Source organism: Spermophilus citellus (genome assembly GCF_964194105.1).
Source record: "Spermophilus citellus genome assembly, chromosome: 19".
In the NCBI taxonomy this organism is placed as follows: Eukaryota; Metazoa; Chordata; class Mammalia; order Rodentia; family Sciuridae; genus Spermophilus; species Spermophilus citellus.
In genome coordinates this window covers 17574893-17594328 of record NC_138201.1, presented here as the reverse complement: position 1 = coordinate 17594328, position 19436 = coordinate 17574893, and the positions used below count along the sequence as shown (strand labels likewise).

Below are 19436 nucleotides of genomic sequence, written 5' to 3'. Positions count from 1 at the left end.
TGGATAATTGAATGTGGTGCATAAGGAAAATAATCAAGGACGATGTCTAGGTCACTGTGTTGCACGGATAAGCATTGTTACACTATCAGTGATAATACCTATCATGTTAAGGGCCCACGATGTACCAGGCCTTGAGTTTCCGTTTACTTTTCATTACATTCTCTTAAAATAATAGTTTGACACATTTTACAAAAGATGAAGAAATTGAGGGTTTGTATGACGCTGGGGACCAAATTTAGGACATCATGTTTGATAGGCAAACTTTGTAACACTGAGCTACATCCCTGGCTTGAGATTGTGGCTTGGATGTGCGGTCATTTGCCCAGGTTCACATTGCTAAGGTCATCCACCTGCAGGTCTCCTTGATTTCAGAGGACACACTCAAATCATTTAGTTTTTCACTACAGACTTCCCTAGTATTCTTAAGGGTTAACTATACAGGGGATAGCAAAATTGAGTCACTTTTGTCATGAAGTTTCAAAAATTTATTGTTTGTCTTTAAAAATAAAAAAACAACTTACCATAACACTATATGCAGTTTCATGGTGTCAAGTGTGTAGAGAACCTTGCTCACTTTAAGGCTACCAAAAATATGACATTAATCTTCTGGAACATAGCTAGGACGGGGCTCTTTTTCTTCTTGTGCTCTTTATTTTAATATCTATTTTTTGTCGTTGGACACAATGCCTTTATTTTATTTATTTATTTATATGTGGTGCTGAGGATCAAACCCAGGGCCTTGCATGTGTGAGGTGAGCGCTCTACCGCTGAGCCCCAGCCCCTCCTCTTGTGCTCTTTTACACGTATTTTGTTAACTAAATTCCTCAAACAGGTTATCCATAACTACACAGGATGAGGAGTCGGGAGAGTTAATGGAGGTAAATACCAGGATAGTAAATAGCAGGGACAGCCAGAGTGGAAAACAGTGAATACAAAGAACACACAGAAATGTATTTCATGTTATTGATTCATCATTACACTTTTTGGAAACTTTTTTCCACCATACTGCCACCAGAGAAGAATGCCTACCGTTAAACCTGAAGTTCTTTACAGTCATGTTTTATCTTCAAAAATCTTTAGTTCTTGGAGTTAAAGAGTATAAGTTTGTGCTTAGCATGTACAAGATCCTGGGTTTAATTCGTTTGTAGCACCAAACAACCCCTCCCCTCAACAAACAAAACCCCACCATCGATCCTTATATATATATCCTTATATCCTGCATATTTTACTTCATAATACATGTAACAATATTTGAAGATGGTAGTAATTACCAGCTGGGCAGGGGTGGTGGATACTTGTAATCTCAACAATTTAGGCTGCTAAGGAAGGAGAATCCTAAATCCAGGGCCAACCTGTCTCAAAATAAAAAAGGCCTGGGGATGAGGCTGTGTGGTAAAGTGCCTCTATAGTCAAAGCCCCAGTTCCACCACACACACACACACACACACACACACACACACTCTCTTAGGTGCACACGCACACAGAGCATTGCCTTATTGTTTCCCTTACTCAGTCTGAATAAAACTGATACTTCAGAAAAGTTTGGTATACTTAACATTCATCCCTTCAATAACCGGAGGCTATTCATTACAGTAGTTTGTAAGTCACTTTGAAAAGCTTGCTTAGTAATTTCAAAAGCTAGGAAGCCTTTTTTTTTTTTTTTTTTTTAATTCCAGGAATTAAACCTAGGGACACTTAACTGCCAAGTTATATCTCCAGCCCTTTTGATGCTTTATTTTGAGACAGTGTCTCACTAAGTTGCTTTGGGCCTCACTAAATTTGCTGAGGCTAGATTTGAACTGGTGATCCTCCTGCCTCATCCTCCCAAGCCACTGGGGTTACTGGCGTGTATCTGTGCACCTGGATGGAAGCCATATTCTTTATTGGAAAATTTTAATATGTACTAGATTTTGAAGGCACTAGAATCATTCATGAGAAGAATCATTCACTACAAATCATCCTATCAAATATGATATTTTTCAGAGGAAGTAACTTAAAGTCCAAAAACAGTGGTTTGTCATCACATTTGTAGCTTTGTTTTTAGAGACTGAATTTAAACTTGGGTAAGGCAAATTCCATAATTATTTTAGTTTTATCCCTATCAGTCATTAAAAACATCTTCCTCATGTTGTGGATTAAGTGAAATAGCATATAAACACATAGTTTAGGGCCTGGCTCAAGGTAGATGCTCAAAAGATGCTAAGTTCTGTTTTTCTTTATCTGTCACGTCTGCCCCTTTCCAATTATGTCTCCTATTTCACTTCCTGGAAATGGTAGCCTTCCTAATCCTAGTGACAAGCGGGTTCATTCCAGGGAAGCATTTGAACAAGAAATTGATGGTGTCTTGTGCCCTCCCTACTTAGGGGGCTGTGGTTTTGCAAAGAGATCTGGAAGAACTCAGATTTGCTGAAGAACAGAGCCACGGGAACGTCTTCTCACGTCCCCGTGGCTCTGTTCTTCAGCAAATCTCAGTTCTTGTGTGATTTTTGGGTGGCTGCTGAGGAGTGGCAGTGTGTCAGAAGCTGGGACGGAGTTAAATGCATATCCTGAATTTTGATGACATTGAGAGCGTGTATTGGAGACCATTTAAAGATCTTGATCCAAACTCCCTCCTATCCCTGACCTTGGCAATTTTCACCTGTTATTTCCATTTCCTTCGTTTTGTGGTCTCTGTATCCCATATTTTTGTCTGAGGAACAATTGACACTTATTCCCTGTTGTATTGTCTTTCAGACTGAATGACATTGACACATCTTGAGTTCTTGGGGTGGGATGGATTAGTTTAGTTCAATCAATGGACAGAGTGATTTGCTGATGGTGACCCCATGAAACCCAGTGAAATGTGATGTCTGGGCCCTTTCTCCAGAGGGCTTCCCTGGGCAGTGCTGTTACCTGGGTAATTTACTGAAGGTGCGTGTGACCCTCGGGATCTGCTTACAGACTCCTGTCTTGTAGTGGAAAATTGCCAACCTTAGACTGCAGCAAGCACCAAGAAAGGCAAAGAGAAGGAAACAAAAGAAACCAGATCTTTAGTGACTTTATGACTCACTGAAGGAAGCCTCTCTGAAACCATTCTGTCTTTGGCCTTTTCAGTTCAGTGAATTGGTAAATCTTTTCTTTATGCCAGTTTGATTTGGGTTTTCTATTACTTACAAAATCCTAAAACTTTCCAGTGACAGCCCCTACCTCACCCTTATGCCACCTATATTCATTTCTGATACCCAGGAGCATAGACTTAGGAAAATCGGTTTATAGAGCATGCTGCCACGTGAATCAGATCTGTCAGCATTGGCTGAACTGCTAATCCATTCATTTGTTGGGCGCATATTTGAGTACTTGCTGTGTGCCAGGTTCTATACAAGGTGAGCAATTGAACCTTTAAGAAACTACAGTTTAGGGGCTGGGGATGTGGCTCAAGCGGTATTGCGCTCGCCTGGCATGCGTGCGGCCCGGGTTCGATCCTCAGCACCACATACAAACAAAGATGTTGTGTCCGCCGAAAACTGAAAAAAATAAGTAAAAAAATTAAAAGATTACAGATTAGGGCTGAGAATATAGCTTAGTCAGTGCTTAAAAAAAAAAAACTACATTTTAGTTGGGTGTTGTGGCACACGCCTGTAATGCCAGTAACTGGGGAGGCTGAGGCAGGAGGAGTGCAAGTTCAAAGCCAGGCTCAGCAATTGAGTGAGGCCCTGTCTCAGAACATAAAAAGGACTCGTGAGTGTGGCTTGGTGGTTAAGTGCCTTGGGTTCAATCTTTTTGTTGTTTTTTTATACCAAACAAAAAGAAACCAAAAAACCCTATAGTTTAGAAGAGGCAAGGTATATGGTATATATATAAGTAATAATTGTGGTATTCTTAAAATAACTATCTTCCACTCACCACTGCAGATTGCTTTAATATTTGTGTTAGAATGGACTATTCTCTTTTGTTTGTGTCACATTATCATAATTTTACTACTTCATAGTGCAGTATTGGATAGTGTGGTTTTACTATAGTTAATGTAATATGCACACATTCCCTGCCCCATTTGTTACAGTATCCATAAAGGCCTAAACGGTAAATATGCTTGGGCTCTTTAAAGATTAAAGTGTGTTAATGGGGCTGGGTTGTGGTTTGGTGGTAGAGCACTTGCCTTGTATGAGTGAGGCACCAAGTTCAATTCTCAGCACTGCATGTAAATAAACAAGAAAATAAAGGTCCATCAACATCTAAAAAAATTTTCTTAAATGTATTAATGGCATATAAACCAGCAAATCAGAAATGAATGAGGAAAGAGCTGATCAAAGTATTTCTAATTGCTAATCACTCTTATCCTTAGATATTTGCTTCTTTTTGGGGATTGTAATTACTTTCAAATTGATAGAAATAAGGTCTACGAGTAAGTGTGCACATACACACGATTGTGTATTGTTTCTGGAAGTTTCTGAATTTCCAGAAGCTCTCAGAAATTGAAGGACTCGGATTAACCCCCATACTTCCCCTAAATGACATTCTGGTTGCTAAGCTTAGTAGTGAAAATAATATACTTAAATAGGCAAAACAAAAAAACTACATCTTTCCACCAGAAATATTTGTAATAGGAGAGTGAATCAACTTTCACTAACTTTTAGAACACTTCTTATGTAATAGAATTTATCTAGGAGTTTTATATATCGTATCCTATGTATTTTTCACTGTAGTTCAATTACTTTCTTTCAGTCAAGTTCATGCTTTTCTTAATTTTGTACCTGAGAAACCTGATATCCATGGGGTTGCCCAAATTTAGAAATCTTAGTAAGTAGCGAAGCTAGATGGCAAACCTAGTTTCTGTTTAAACAGTACCTACTAAAGCATTTTTTGTGGAGATCACTTAGTATAGACCCCAGGAAGTAAGTAAGCAAGCTGTTGCTGCTAATGTTCATTTATGTGGCAGCTGTGTATTTGAGCAACCACCCTTCATACCTTTAGGTGTGTGTGTGTGTTGAATCCAGGGGTGCTCTATGACACCGAGTTACACCCCTAGACCCTCCCTTTATACTTTTTTATGGTATTATATATATTTTTTATTTAAATTCATAATTTATTTTTGATATATATTTAAAGTAATTCCCAGCCCCCTTTTTAAAAAAAAAAAAAAAAGTTTTTGAGACAAGTCTCCCTAAGTTGCCCAGACTGGCCTAAAAACTTAGGTACTCCTGCCTCAGTCTCCCAGGTAGCTGGGAGTACAGGTTTGTCACTTATGTCCAGCATGCCTTAGTTCTTACTAACAGTAGTATTTTTTCTTAGGACCCTTAGATTGGAAGGAACAGAATTCACTTCAAACTAGCTTAAATATGATAGTGACCCACAAGGTCCATAGATGTATTTGGTTTGATTGAGGGTTTGGGGTAGGAAGTTGTAAGATTTATGGGGCTGTAGGACTGGAAACTAGAAAGTTCAGAAGCCCAAATACTCCATACCCAATTAACTTTAGATCTGTCCTCTCCCCACTTTTGTAAAAGCTTTATTGAAATTTAATTCACTACTATATAATTCATCCTTTGAAAGTACATAATTCATGGTATTTAGAATATTCAGAATTGTGCAACCATCACCACAGTCAGTTTTATTTTGCAGAATCCGGGCATTCTGTCACTGAGCTACATCCCCAGCCCTTTTTCAGTTTTTTATTTTGAGTCAGGGTCTCATTAAATTTCCTGGACAAGACCTTGAACTTGAGGTCCTGGTCCTCTTGCCTCAGCCTCTCCAGTGTATGGGATTACAGGCAGGCACCCGGCCTGGGAGTGGATTGTTGGAATGCAAGGGAGCCCCTGTGTTTTCTCTTTTCCACGTGCCTGCTTCCTTTCCGCTTTCTGCCATGAGCTACTGCAGTTCAAGGCCTTTAGCAGAGACTGAGCAGATCCTAGCACCATGCTGTTGGACTAAGCAGCCTGCAGAACTGTGAGCTGAAACAAACTCCTGTACTTTGTAAATTACCCAGCCTCAGGTGTTCTGTTGCAACATCAGAACATGAACTCATATACTCCTTATCCTCAGTTTTCCTTTCCCTAACTTTTTGCTTATAGTCTTCTGCAGTATTAAAATATTACATGGAAAATTCCAGAATTAAAAATTTACAAGTTTTAAATTGCATGCTGTTGTGAGTAGCATGATGAAATATCACACCAGACTGTTATGTCCTGCCCAGGATATGAACCATCACTCTGTCCAGCGTATCTGTGTTATATATGCTCCCCTCTGCTGACTTACACAGCTGTCTTGGTTATCAGATCCTCTGTCATTCTGTTGCAGTGCTTGTGTTCAAGTGTCCATTATTTTACTTGATGGCCCCAAAGTGTAAGAATAGGGTGCTAGCTATTTGGGTATGCCAGAGAGAGGTCATGAAAAACTTCTTTAAGCGAAAGGTTTTAGCTTAAGGAGAGGGGAAAAAAAAGAAACACATGCTGAGTTGCAAAATTCCACTGGAAGAAAGAATCTTCTGAGAAATTGTGAAGGAGTGAGAAATTTCTGCTCATTTTGCTACCCTACCTTGTACTGCAAAAGTTATGGCCATAGTGCGTGATAGGTGCTTAGTGAAGGTGGTAAATGCTTAAGTTGTAGGGTTGAGTACCATGTGCGATTCTAGACATCCACGGCCGGTCCTGCGATGTCTTCTGAGGACCAGAGGGGGCTTCGGTACTAGTCTGTCATTCCCTTTTATGTTGAGTCACTATTCCATTGTTGAGTACACTCATCTGTTGATGGACATTTGGTCTGTTTCTGCCTTTTGGCTATTCAGAATAATGCTGCTTGAACATTCTAATGTTCTAAGGTTTTAATAACCTGTAATTTCAGGCGATTTTTAAAAATCGCTCTGGGCAGGCCTTTGGAAAGCCAGAGAGTATTTTCATTAGGTTTCCTATGGAATATTGGAAGCAATCAGACCATCCTTTTTACTAGGTCTGAAGTCTCAGGGTTCCAACGACACCAGGCTGGGTGTAGGATTTGAACTCGTCCTACCCACCCTCCTCTCACCTTGAAGCCACTGAGGTATGGCAGGCACAGGTCTCCACGAGACCTCCAAAATTTAGTACCAGCACATTTAATGTTTTGACCTTTAATGATTGACCTGCGTTTTTTTGGAGAAGGGGCATAAGATGACTGGAGGTTGAATGCAGAGGTGCTTTATGACTGAGCCACATACCTGGCACTTTTTTTTTTTTTTTTTAGTTTTTAAGACAGGGTCTCATTTAGTTGCATAAGGACTCACTTTTTACTTTCTTCCCTCAATTATGAGGTAGGTAGGCTTAGCCAACCACAGTCCTCCTTCTTTTTTTTTTTCCTAATTCTTGTTTTGGTAAAATATACATAATATAAAATTTATCATTATAACCAAATGTAGGTGTGCGGTTCAGCGGCGTTAAGCACATTCACCTTCTTGTGTAGCCAGCACTTCATCCCTCCCCAGAACTCCTCCTGTCTAGCTGCTCTCGGTGCCCATTAACTCCTACCCCCCAGTGCCTTTCCTTCTCCCAGTCCCTGACAACCACCGTTCTACTTCCTGTTCCTTGAGTTTGCTATTCCAGGTATCTCTGTAACTGAAACTGTCCAGTGTCTTTCCTTTCATGAATGGCTTATTTTGCTTAGCATGCTGTCCTCATGGTTCATCCATATGATCCAGTGTGTGAGAATCTCACCTTTTTAAGGATGAATAATATTCCATTGTATCTGCATATCACCATTTGCTTTCCCTTGATCGGTTGCTTGTTTCTGCCCTTGAGTATTTGCTATTGTGAATACTTCTGCCATGAGCATGGGTGTGCAAGTACCTGTTTGAGTCCCTGCTTTCAGTTCTTTTGACTGTAAACGTAGGAGTGGAATTGCTGGATCACGTGGCAATTCTGTTTTAATATTTGAGGAACTTGCATATCATTTTACCTTCCCACCATCCATTTTCAAGAATTCTTCACATCCTTGCCAACATTTCCCTTCCCCTTCCCAGTGGGCATGATGTGGTATTTCATTATGGCATTGATTTGCATTTCCCTAAGGATTAGTGATGTTGCTCATATTTTAAGGGCTGGGCACAGTGGTGCATGCCTATAATACCAGAGGCTCAGGAAGGAGGATTGCAAAGTCAAGGCCAGCCTCAGCCATTTATACAGGCCCTGAGCAACTTAGCTTTTTTAAAAAAAAAAAGTAAGTAAGTCTGTTCAAATCCTTTGCCTATTTTTCATCTGGCTTTTATTATTAATAAGTGTTGGGGGCTGGGGTTGTGGCTCAGTGGTAGAGCACTTCTCACACCTAGCATGTGTGACAAACTGGGTCCCATCCTCAGCACCACATAAAAATAAGTAAATAAAATAAAGGTATTCTGTCCAAGTACAACAAACAAATAAAAATAAGTATTGGTGACTTCTATATCATAGAAAAATATTTTCTAGAAGCAGATGTGTGATTTATAAATGTTTTCTGCCATTTCTTGGATTGTTGCTTATTTAATATTTTCTCTTAAATAGATCACTGTAAAAAGCTAGCCCCCCCCCCACTACCACCAGGGATTGAACCCAGGAGCACTTAACTCCCGTCCCCCCCCACCACCTTTTTTTTTTTAAATTTATTTTAATTTTTGAGGTAGGGTCTTACCAAGTTGCTTAGGGCCTTGCTAAGTTGCTGAGGCTGGCTTTGAACTCGTATCCTCCTGCCTTAGCCTCCTGAGTCGATGGGGTTACATGTGTGTGCCATTGTGCCCAGCCCCTAAATACATTAATTTTTAAAAGGAATATTTTAAAATTTAAAACACTATTAAATACAGTCACGTATTGCTTGATGAAAAGGATATGAAAATTGAATGTGCTAGGCATCTGATAGACTCTTCGTATCTGATTGATAGCTCAAGCCCTGATGGTTAAGTCTTGTATCTGCACACACACCCCCTTTCCACCAATCAGTCTAAAGATGTTCTTGTCTTCTTCAAGAATAAGGGCCTGGGCCGCCTTAATAGAAGGTTTCAGAGCACTCTTTGCAAATTAGGGTGTTGAGCAGTTCTTTTCTTCAGAGGAGTAGATAAACAGGCAGCTTAAGTTGCTGATGGAAAGCTGACTAATATGGAATTCTTAGAAAAGTTACAGGGCTAGGGATGTGGGCTTAGTATGTTCTAGGCCCTGGGTGTGATCCCAGGACTGAGAGGGGAAAAGAGGCGGGGAGGGGAGCTATACCCACTGGTGTTAGTTGCCTTTATCAATCTGTATCTTTACCCTCTTGAAACTTTTGAAGACTTTTGTCACTTCTAAGAAAGATGAAGTAATGGCACAACCCATTTCCGGGTTAACCCCCCCCCCAAAAAAAAAATAGGTAACTAGTGACCACTTCAGGAAATGAGCTTATCTTAAAAAATCCACCCAAATCCAGTCTTAAAATACAAAAACATGACACTGGTAACATTCATACATACATATGTGTTTGTTTCCTGGAGTCAGCTCCAGCTAAGGTGTTAAGCAAAACACTCATAGACTTGAAGGGGTTTATTTTAGGTTCCCTGTTAGGCACACCATTGTTAAGATGCATTCTGATTTCAGAGATCTTAAAATTTGAAAAAATGTGTAATTTATATCTAGAACAGTGGAATATTGAAGGGACAGATTATTAAACTTTTAAAATTAAACCAGAAGAATATTATAACAGGATTTGGATTGGGAACGCAGTTATAGAAAAGTGCATTTGTATGTAGACAGGTACTGGGGCCACAACTAACACAATGGCACTGCCACTGTATAGAAAGTCCCCTCTGGATGGACGTAGCTTTGTGGAGCCTTTGCAGGGCTGGCCTTCGTGGGAATTAGGAGGCCCCCTCTCCGGGTTTATGCTGTTCACCCCGCTCCCATGGCTTAGCAAGTGCAGCATGAGCTGGAAAAGCTGCCACTTTCTCCTTTCCTGTGCTAGGTGTGCGCACAGAGGGCAGAAGCTGCACTGATAACATTTACTATGTGTTAGACTCAGTGCTCAGTGCTTCACAGATGCTTTTGAACCATTTTCATGAGAAACTAAATGAGTAAAGTATTGTGGTCCTCATTTTACTGTTAGTTCTTCAGCCCAGACGTCTCCTAACTCCACAATTGTGTATCTAATTGCCTGGTAGTTTATTTTCAAGATAGCAGCTGGAGGGGTGTGTGTGTGTAATTGTCAATGGGCCTTTATTTTATTCATTTATTTATTTATATGTGGTGCTGAGGATCGCACCCAGTGCCTCACCGGGCTGAGCCCCAGCCCCAGCCCCAGCAGTGTTAAGATCTAAGGCAACTTGTGTGGAGGCTCCTGCAGTCTCCCCGCCCTCTGTGCACTCACTTCATTCTAAACAGGCCTGCTGTTCTTTGTAGGTAGGGTTTTTCTTGGCCTTTCCTTCCGCCTGGAATACTCTTCCTCCAAAGGTCTGCAAGTCAGACTCAGTCACTTCCAAATCTTGGTGAACTTGATGCCTCCTTGAGGTCGCAGCCTGCTCTGACCTCACTGTGTGAGCTGCATCCTGTCTCCTCCCCAGCGCTGGGTGCCCACTCACAGAGTTGACTTTATTGTGTGTGGTTCCATTAGGAGATAGGTGTCCCAAGCATAGATCAATGCCTGGTACACAGCAGGCACTCAGTAATGTTTATTACATGCATAAATAAGTGAGAAGATTGGTATGTGGGGCAGTTGATCAAGTTCTCAAAAAAAAAAAAAAAAACCCATACAGCTGATAAAAGGTCGGGATAGATTTTGAACTAATACCCATGTATTTTGCCTCTAATATTAGAAAATGATACCCCAAAAATGTTAGGATGCATTGAGTTCATGGGTAACTTTTTCCCCTTATCTTTTTTTTTTTTTTTTAGAGTGAGGGAGAGAGAGAGGAGAGAGAGAGAATTTCAATATTTATTTTTCAGTTCTCGGCGGACATAACATCTTTGTTGGTATGTGGTGCTGAGGATCGAACCCAGGCCGCACGCACACCAGGCAAGCGCGCTACTGCTTGAGCCACATCCCCAGCCCCTTTTTCCCCTTATCTATCCAGATTTTAATTATTGTTTGCTCTCATAATTAAAAACAAACTCAATTACCAAAGTAGAAGGAAAGAGCCAGATAGCTATCAGGAAGCTAGAACAAGCGGCCACAAGGTTGCAATCTGCTGCTCATCTGTTTAGTCCCACAAATGGCGCTGATCTTATCTGCCTTGACAATACAGAAAGATGGTGTGATAAAGCCCTGGGATCGCCTGTGCATGCTTCTGACCTCACATCTTCTGTCAGTGTCTCAACCCTGTATCCTGCTGTGTAACCCTAGACAGTTGTACTTAAACTTGATTGTTCTCAATTTGAAGGGCTTGTTGGGAGGATTAAATGAGCTGTTTTTTTTTTTTTTAATAAAGACTCTTTTTTTAAATATATTTTTTAGTTGTTGATGGACCTTTATTTTATTTGTATGTGGTGCTGAAAATTGAACCCAGTGTCTCACACATGCTAGGCAAGTGCTCTACCACTGAGCCACCACCCCAGCCCATAATGAGCTATTTGATATAAAAAACTGGCAGATAATAAACAATGCTGTTAGCTGATGTTGTTGTGAAGTTTTGTTGCTACAGAATTTTTTGAAAAATATTTTTTGGTGGATACAGCTTGCTAAAACTCTAGGGATCATGGGAATCGAACAAATATTGTTATTGTTCAGGTAGCCTAATAATAGTTGTTAAATATTTGTGTTTTTCATGGACACTTACTTGAGTTTATAATTTTTATTACATCTTAAAAATAGCCTTATTTCCTTAATTCATATAAATTTTAATATTTAATGTTGTGGATTTTATGGCTACCATTGGTTTTTGCAGTTTTGGTTTACTTCTGTCAATTGGTTGATTTAAAATGATCACCAGAGATTATAATTACCTTGGTTGATGAATAGAATGTCTTTTAAGTTTGAATGATAAATAAGGTCACATAGTAACCAATGGTTATGAAGAGAATGAAAATTGTTCGTTTGTTTGGCTTAGTTCCTCCCTAAGTTGCTGAGACTGGCCTTGTTTTGTGATCCTCCTGTCTCAGCCTACCTCATCACTGGGATCACAGGTGTGCCTGGGCAGGAAAATACTGTAAGACTAGAAGAGTCCTTTAAAAAATTGGTCATTCAAGTAGGGAGTGGGACACAGTGGTACACGCATGTAATCCCAGTGGTTTGGGAGGCTGAGGCAGGATGATTTCAAGGCTAGTCTTGACAATTAAGCAAGACCCTATCTCAAAATGAAGGGAGGGGAGGGGAGGGAAGTGGGGATGCAGCTCAGTGGTAACCTGCCTCTGTGTTCAGTCGCCAGTACCAAAAAGAAAGTGGGGAGGAACATCACTCAAGTGCAAGGAAATGTATTTGTGTGAATAAATGCATTTGGAGAAATTGATGCAAACTGAAATTGATACTCCACTGCAGAGTACAGCATGAAACCAAACTGTCCTAGGGATTTGGGCTTTAGAATCACTCTGGTAGCTTTCAACTTAACAGTGATCCACACTAAGTACGTTTTTGTTTGTGAGCCTGAATCAAAGATTTCTCAAAGTAGCATTTACCTTGAGCCAGATATGGTCGTGCACACCTATAATTCCAGGTATTCAAAAGACTGAGGCAGGAGGATTTCAAGCTCCAGACCAGCCTGAGCAATTTAGTGAGATCCTGTCTCAAAGTAATAAGTAGAGCTGGGGATGTAGCTCAGTGGTAAAGCACACCCCTAAGCTCAACCCTTAGTAAAAAATAAAAATAATAAAAAAGCACTACCTGTATTATGTGTAAGATCTTATTTTTCAAGAAAGCTGTTCATGATAACCCCAAATAATTTCCTGAATTTTAATGAACTTGGCTCACAGTTTGAAACAGTGTTGAGCTATGCTTTAGGAGAGAAGAAACTTGAATTTTAATGTCTTTTTTCTGAAGATGTTGGCTATTATGAAGAAGGTACCTATCTGGCTATTGACACCTTACTAGTTGCTATCTTAGTTACAAAAAGGGTCCCAAAAAGCCATTGAAATGAACAGGAGAATGTCAGGATATTCAAGCACCCAGCCTTGGGTTTATACATATTCCCCTTTATAATTCAGGGTGTATCTTTATACTCCAGTCATTTGCACTTAAATTTAGTGCCATTGAGGTGTTTGTTTATTTTGCTACTGGGGATTGAACCACTGAGCTATATCCCCAGCCCTTTTTTATTTTATATTTTGAGATGGGTTCTTTCTGCTGCCCAAGCTGACCTTGAACTTGAGATCCTTCTTAGCTTCCCAGTAAACTGGGATTCTAGGTATGTGCCATCATGTCTAGCTCTATAGAATTATAAATCCATCTTTTAACTTGACTCTCTTTCTAAAAAGGAATATTCACATAAAGAATAAATGCAGTTGAGAGATTATGACAAGTAATAAAGGCATTTTGGTATAAAAAGAATGGAGTGTGAAAAGAATGTATTCTATAAAAATCATGAACTACATGATTAAGACAAGCCCACCCTCACACTACACTGCAGAGTGCAGCATGAAACCAAGAAAGGGCATACTCTTTGGACCTGTGGAATCTACCACCTCAGAAATAGTGTGCATTAGAAAACAGAAATTTATAGTAACTCGTGATTGACAGATGCAGTGTGGGTGGGTGCAGAACGCTAAGATGCTTGGTGGTTATGAGTCACTCTCTTTTTCTATCATAAAATATCCCCTGAGGTTTTTCAGAGACGAATTTTAGGATCAGGTTAATCTGGCAATTCTTTAATGAGATAGAAGACAGTAGAGGGAGGCAGAATAGGGTGGGATTAAGCTTGTTTGCTTATTTATTTATTTATTTTGTGGGGGGTTACCAGGGATTGAACCCAGGGGTGCTTAACCACTGATCCACATCCCCAGCCTGTTTTAGTTTTTGAGACAGGGTCCCTCTAAGTTGCTGGCTTTGAATTTATAATCCTCCTGCCTCAGCCTCCCAAACTGCTGGAATTCCAGCTGTGCACCACCACACCCAGTGGCTTTTTTTTTTTTTGAAGTTGAGAGGTGGGGGAGAAGGTTCTGGAATGCAGGTGGAAGCAGCTTAGAACCTATTGAACCTGGATTCTAGAATAGACTGGATGAGTTCATATTAAGTACACTGAAGACTTTTTTTAAAAAGACTTCGTAGAATTTAGCTATCACAGTTAGTGAAATAACAAGCACGCATCTTCTCTGGCATGTGAAAAGTAAATGTTTGGTCTGTGAAGTGCAGATTCTCAGACATAAATAAGTGTTTAAGGTCTGGGATCTTTGATAATGAAAAACTACTTTATGTGTGAAGAGTATCTGAAAATTATTTTTTATTATTGGACAGAAATGAAGCTTTAAAATTAGTTTCTATATAAGCCTATGTTGCCAAAATTATCTTCAAATGATGTACTTAACAATCAGCTTTTTTGTGGGGGAGGTAGGTAGAGGACATTGAACTGAGGGGCACTCGGCCACTGAGCCCCCTCCCCAGCCCTATTTTGTATTTTATTTAGAGACAGAGTCTGAGTTGCTTAGTGCCTTGCTAAATTGCTGAGGCTGGTTTTGAACTTGTGATCCTCCTGCCTCAGCTTCTGGAGCTGCTGGATGACAGGCATGCACCACCTCCCCGGCTTTATTGTGAGTTATTTAATGAGAGGTGTGTCACTAGGAGCTGACGTTGTGCTGGCAGTTGTAGAGATTAGCATGACTGCATTTGAGTTGCTCAGGTGGGGCTTCCCTCTGTCTATTTTCCCATCTGGTCCTAAGTGCCTTCATCTCTCCTTCCATAGTGGAGGGAAAAAATATCTAGGGAAAAGAAGTGCTGTGGTGATCTCCTGGTACCCTGGGTATGGAGTTAGGAGTGAGTGGAGTCAGGTTTAGGTGCCAGAGGTGGGAGACAGTGTCTTAGCCTTGTCAGTGGAAGGCTGTAGGATTATTTTTCCCCCTTACAGAAATAAAATGGGTTGGTAAAAGTTTAAAATGTAGCTGTGTGAGGAGCTCTGCACAGGAGCCACGTACTACCATCCTCTGTGATCAGAGTGTGGGTGAGCGGGAGAGGCCCAGGTTGATCCCAGCATTGCCCCCTGCCCTGAAGAAAGTAGTTTCTAATGGAATAGTAAAATATAAAAACAAAAAGGATATAGGTAGTATGTATAATAAAAATTCCTTATAGTTCTGTGAAATAATCACTGTTAATGCTTGGTCGATAATTCTAGATCTGCCACCCCCTCTTAGATTTCCTTCCTCTTTTGGGTTTAAGCTACATTTATTTATTTATTTATTTAATTTTGTCTTGCTGATCTTTTTCCATTTGCACACATGTGAATCAGCCTCAGTTTATCATACGCCATGTCAACATTGTCTGGTTCCCTGTGGCTGGGTATTTGTTCTTTTCCCCAGTTTTTCAAGAATATGGACCATGCTGCGGTGCCTGTGCTTGTGCATGTATGTTTATGGACTTTAGTTTTTATAGGTTAAATTCCTAGAGTAGAATTACTGGATTAGTCTTTAAGATCATTTCAATATTTTAGTGGTTATTACCTGTTCTCTTCCAGAAAAGGTGATAATACCAAGACCGTTAAGGGAGCTGCACGTGGTGGCACATGCCTGCAGTTCCAGTGACTCAGAGGCTGAGGCAGGAGGATTGCCAAGTTCGAGGCCAGCCTCAGCAACTTACTGAAACCCTGCCTTAAAATAAAAAGAGCCGGGGATGTGGTCCAATGGATAACTGTCCCTGAGTTCAGTTGTCCCTGGTACCAAAAAAAAGAAAAGATTGTTTGAGATATGTCGTGATTTTGAATAAATTTGAACCTCTTTGGTTTCCTCAACTGTCAGTTCAGGATACAGTGGTTCATAAGTGTCTGCTGAGAATTAATTCTAGGACCTTCGCCCTCCCATACCAAAATCTGTGTGTGCTAGAGTCCCTTAGTCCCTTATATAAAATGGAGTAGTAGCTGCATAGAACTTATGTCTGTATACTTTATTGTCTGTAGCAAACCGTTGTTACACTGTATTGTTTAGGGAATAATGAAAAGAAAAAAGTCTGTCCATGTTCAGTACAGTTGCAACTTTTTAAAATATTGATATACATGATATTGATTTTTTTTGAAAGAGGAGAGAGAGAGAATTTTTTAATATTTATTATTTTTTAGTTCTCGGCGGACACAACATCTTTGTTGGTATGTGGTGCTGAGGATCGAACCCGGGCTGAACGCATGCCAGGCGAGCGCGCTACCGCTTGAGCCACATCCCCAGCCCATGATATTGATTTTTTATACTTATTTTTTATATTGATTGAATCCACAAATGTGGAAACCTGTAGATATTGAAGGCTGATTAGTTAATACCTAACCCCCTTTTTGATAGGAGAGAGTGTAGCACATAGTGGGTATTCAGACAGAAACTTCTGGTTGAAAACAAGAGGTGTGGATTATGTAGTCTCTAATTCTAGGCTCTTTCAGCTCTGAAATGATTTCGTGGTCACTCGTACCTGTGCAGGTGAGGGCCAGGTGAGGGGGTGGAGTTGGGGCTGCCAGGTTCTGAATCCCACCCAGCTCAACTGTGTGAGGACTCCGTCCGCTGAAAATGTGGCCCTAGTTCCTACCTAGAGTGTTAGTGCGCAGGGATCAAGGTGATGATGAGAGATGGAGTGTGCCCTGTCTAGTAAGCGAAAGCAGCTGTTAGTAAGACAAAACAAGTTTCTGAAAGAAGCCTTGAAGGATGGGATTCTCTGTCAACCTGGCAGTTTTCTAAAGGAGCAAACCAGTGCTGACTTCTAAGCCACCAGCAGGGCCTCCTGAGGCCTGATATCTGAGAGTGCCTGACGTGCTGTCGTTGTGTCCTAGCTGTGATTTCCAGAGCAATTACCTTGTTGTCTGGTTAAAGCATTTGATTGCTCTGGGTTGGATGGCTGTCCTTGCTTGGTTCTGTTTATAAACTTTTTTTTGCACCAGAACTGAACTGACAGTTAATAGTGGAAAATTCGTGGACATGAAATCTAGACAGATGTGGGATCTGGTTATTGGGCCTATTCCCTGGAGTTTCCTGGGCAGGTAGCGTGCATCCTTTGGTTTAAAAAAGGAGTCAGTGAGGTGCAGTGACACATGCCTGTAATCCCAGCTGCTTGGGAGACGGAAGCGGGAGGTTCACAAGTTCTAGGCCAACCTGGGCAATTTAGCGAGACCCTGTTTAAAAATGAGAGCCAGCTGGGGACAGAGCTTCCTTGGGTTCAGTCTCCAGTACTGGACTAGGGTTGGGGAAGGGGATTCAGGAAGTAATTTAAAATCTCTGGGCTTCTTACACAAATTAAATGCAATGTTACCTGGAGACAGTGGTGCACACCTGTGATCTCAGTGGCTTAGGAGGCTGAGGCAGGAGGATGGCAAGTTTAAAGCCAGCCTTAGCAATTTAGCAAAGTCCTACGCAACTCAGTGGGACCCTGTCTCTAAACGAAATGTTATTAAAAAGGGGCAGGGGGTGGGGCTCAGTGTTTAAGCATCTCTAGGTTCAATCCCTAGTACCCCCCCCCAAAAAAAAAAAGATGGAGAGACAGAGAAAGATAAGGTTTGCAGCACACATCTTAGAAATATGTTTCTTGGGCTGGGGATGTGGCTCAAGGGGTAGCGTGCTCGCCTGACGTGCCTGCGGCCCGGGTTCGAGCCTCAGCACCACATACAAACAAAGATGGTTTGTCTGGCGAAAACTAAAAAATAAATATTAAAAAAATTCTCTCTCTCTCTCTTAAAAAAAAAAATGTTTCTTTTTCTTTCTTGGAGGCAGAACAACAGCAGCAAGAAAAAACCCACTTTCGTCCTCATATTCTGATGCTCGCGCTTTGTGTGTGTGTGTGGGGGGGGGGTGGTGGTGCTGGTATTGAACCCAGGGCCTGGTGCCTGGCAGCCAAACCCTCTACCAACCAAGCTGTGTCCCCAGCCCCTCCTCCGCAGTCCTCATAGTAATGTGTTGGTCAGATTCAGGGGCAGTGACTCATACTCAGTAATCCCTAAAGGAGAGAAACGCGATTGACAAATTGTTCCACTAGGAGCCAGGAGGTCTGGGCCTGCGCCCCAGGTTGGCAGTGTAACCCCAGCTCCTGTCCCCATTGCCCTTGTTTTGTCTGGAATATTTGTGGAAACAGATTATTATAGGAATTTTTCTGTATGATTTATAGATTCTAAAAAAGGCTCACCCCTGCTCTGTACATGGTGCTCCTTGAAGCACTTTTGTTCTAGAATCATAATCACTGGTTTTGCTCGCCCAGGTTCAAGTGTCGTCTACGCTGCATCAATGGAGCACATTCAGGGGGCCTGGAGGACGATCAGCAATGGCTTTGGACTCAAAGACGCCGTGTTCGATGGCTCCAGCTGCATCTCCCCCACCATAGGCCAGCAGTTCGGCTACCAGCGCCGGGCGTCGGACGACGGCAAGCTCACAGACTCTTCCAAGGCCAGCAGCACTATCCGGGTTTTCTTGCCGAACAAGCAGAGAACAGTGGTATGTGCGCGCTCCCCTGGGGACCCCCGGCTGCCTTTCTGCATGTAGAGGCTACAGTGTGGCGCGTGCTGTCCCGCTCAGAGGCGGGAACCTCATCATGGGTCTTTATCAACTCATTTTTCCAGTGGTGGACTCCGTCTTGTCACATTGCTGTTCTCCTTCCTCCCTCCTCTCCCCATCCCTGAGCCTTCCTCCCAAGGTCACTATCGCCCATCTTGGCCTCCTCTCTGCTACTTACCCAGGCAAATTATCCTTTTCTTTGAAAAGTTTCTTTAGTTCTTTCAGCTAAGGTAGTTTTTATTTAAAAAGTATGGGGAAATTAAGAAAATCATTTGGATATGTTTTACTGGCTCAGGAGGAATCCAGAGGCACCTTAGATCAGTTTTCAGAAGTAAGGAGCAGTCGATGGTCAGTGTCTCCTGTTCCTTTGCCAGGACACTTGTCATTTCCGTGAAGTGCATTCTTCTAGAACCAGTGACAGGTTCACGTTGGCATCATGGTAGGACACTGCCGCTGAGTGTACCTACATAAGATGTCTAGTTTTTCTAACACTTTATGACTCAAAAGTTTACTATTCTCCAATATGAAATAGAAAGTGTCTTAAATAGAAAAATCAAGTTGTATTATGCTTGGGGACATTCGAGAAAACCTTAGTGCAAAACTTGCCCATCTTTTCCTTTCCACCCTTGGCTCTCTGTGTGAACACAGCCCCCCCCCCCCCCCCCCCGTGGGCCTCGTAGATGAAGCCAGGCGCCGAGGTGGGCCCGGCTGGACCAGCCAGTGTCGTCAGTGTGCTAATAGACTGCAAGAGAGCGGGGACAGAACCCCGGGCTTCCCAAACGCTAGGCAAATGCTCTGCCACAGAGCCACCCCACGCCCAGCCTCTATAAATTTGTTTATACTTCATTTGGGAACCTCTGGACCCCCCATTTGCAGTGTTGGGCACTTTCAGGTGCATTTTGACCTGAAACT

The 19436-nt window shown here is 41.6% G+C and overlaps 1 protein-coding gene across 6 annotated transcripts in view; it reads left to right on the top strand.

The window, feature by feature from the left end:
- The window catches only part of RAF1 (Raf-1 proto-oncogene, serine/threonine kinase), a 66268-nt gene that overhangs the window by 23786 nt on the left and 23046 nt on the right, over positions 1–19436 (top strand). For all 6 annotated transcript variants that reach the window (XM_081275923.1, XM_081275922.1, XM_081275927.1 and 3 more), the window contains one exon: positions 18232–18464. In XM_081275923.1, the coding sequence (XP_081132049.1) occupies positions 18232–18464 (233 nt within the window). The remainder of the gene's footprint in view (positions 1–18231; positions 18465–19436) is intronic.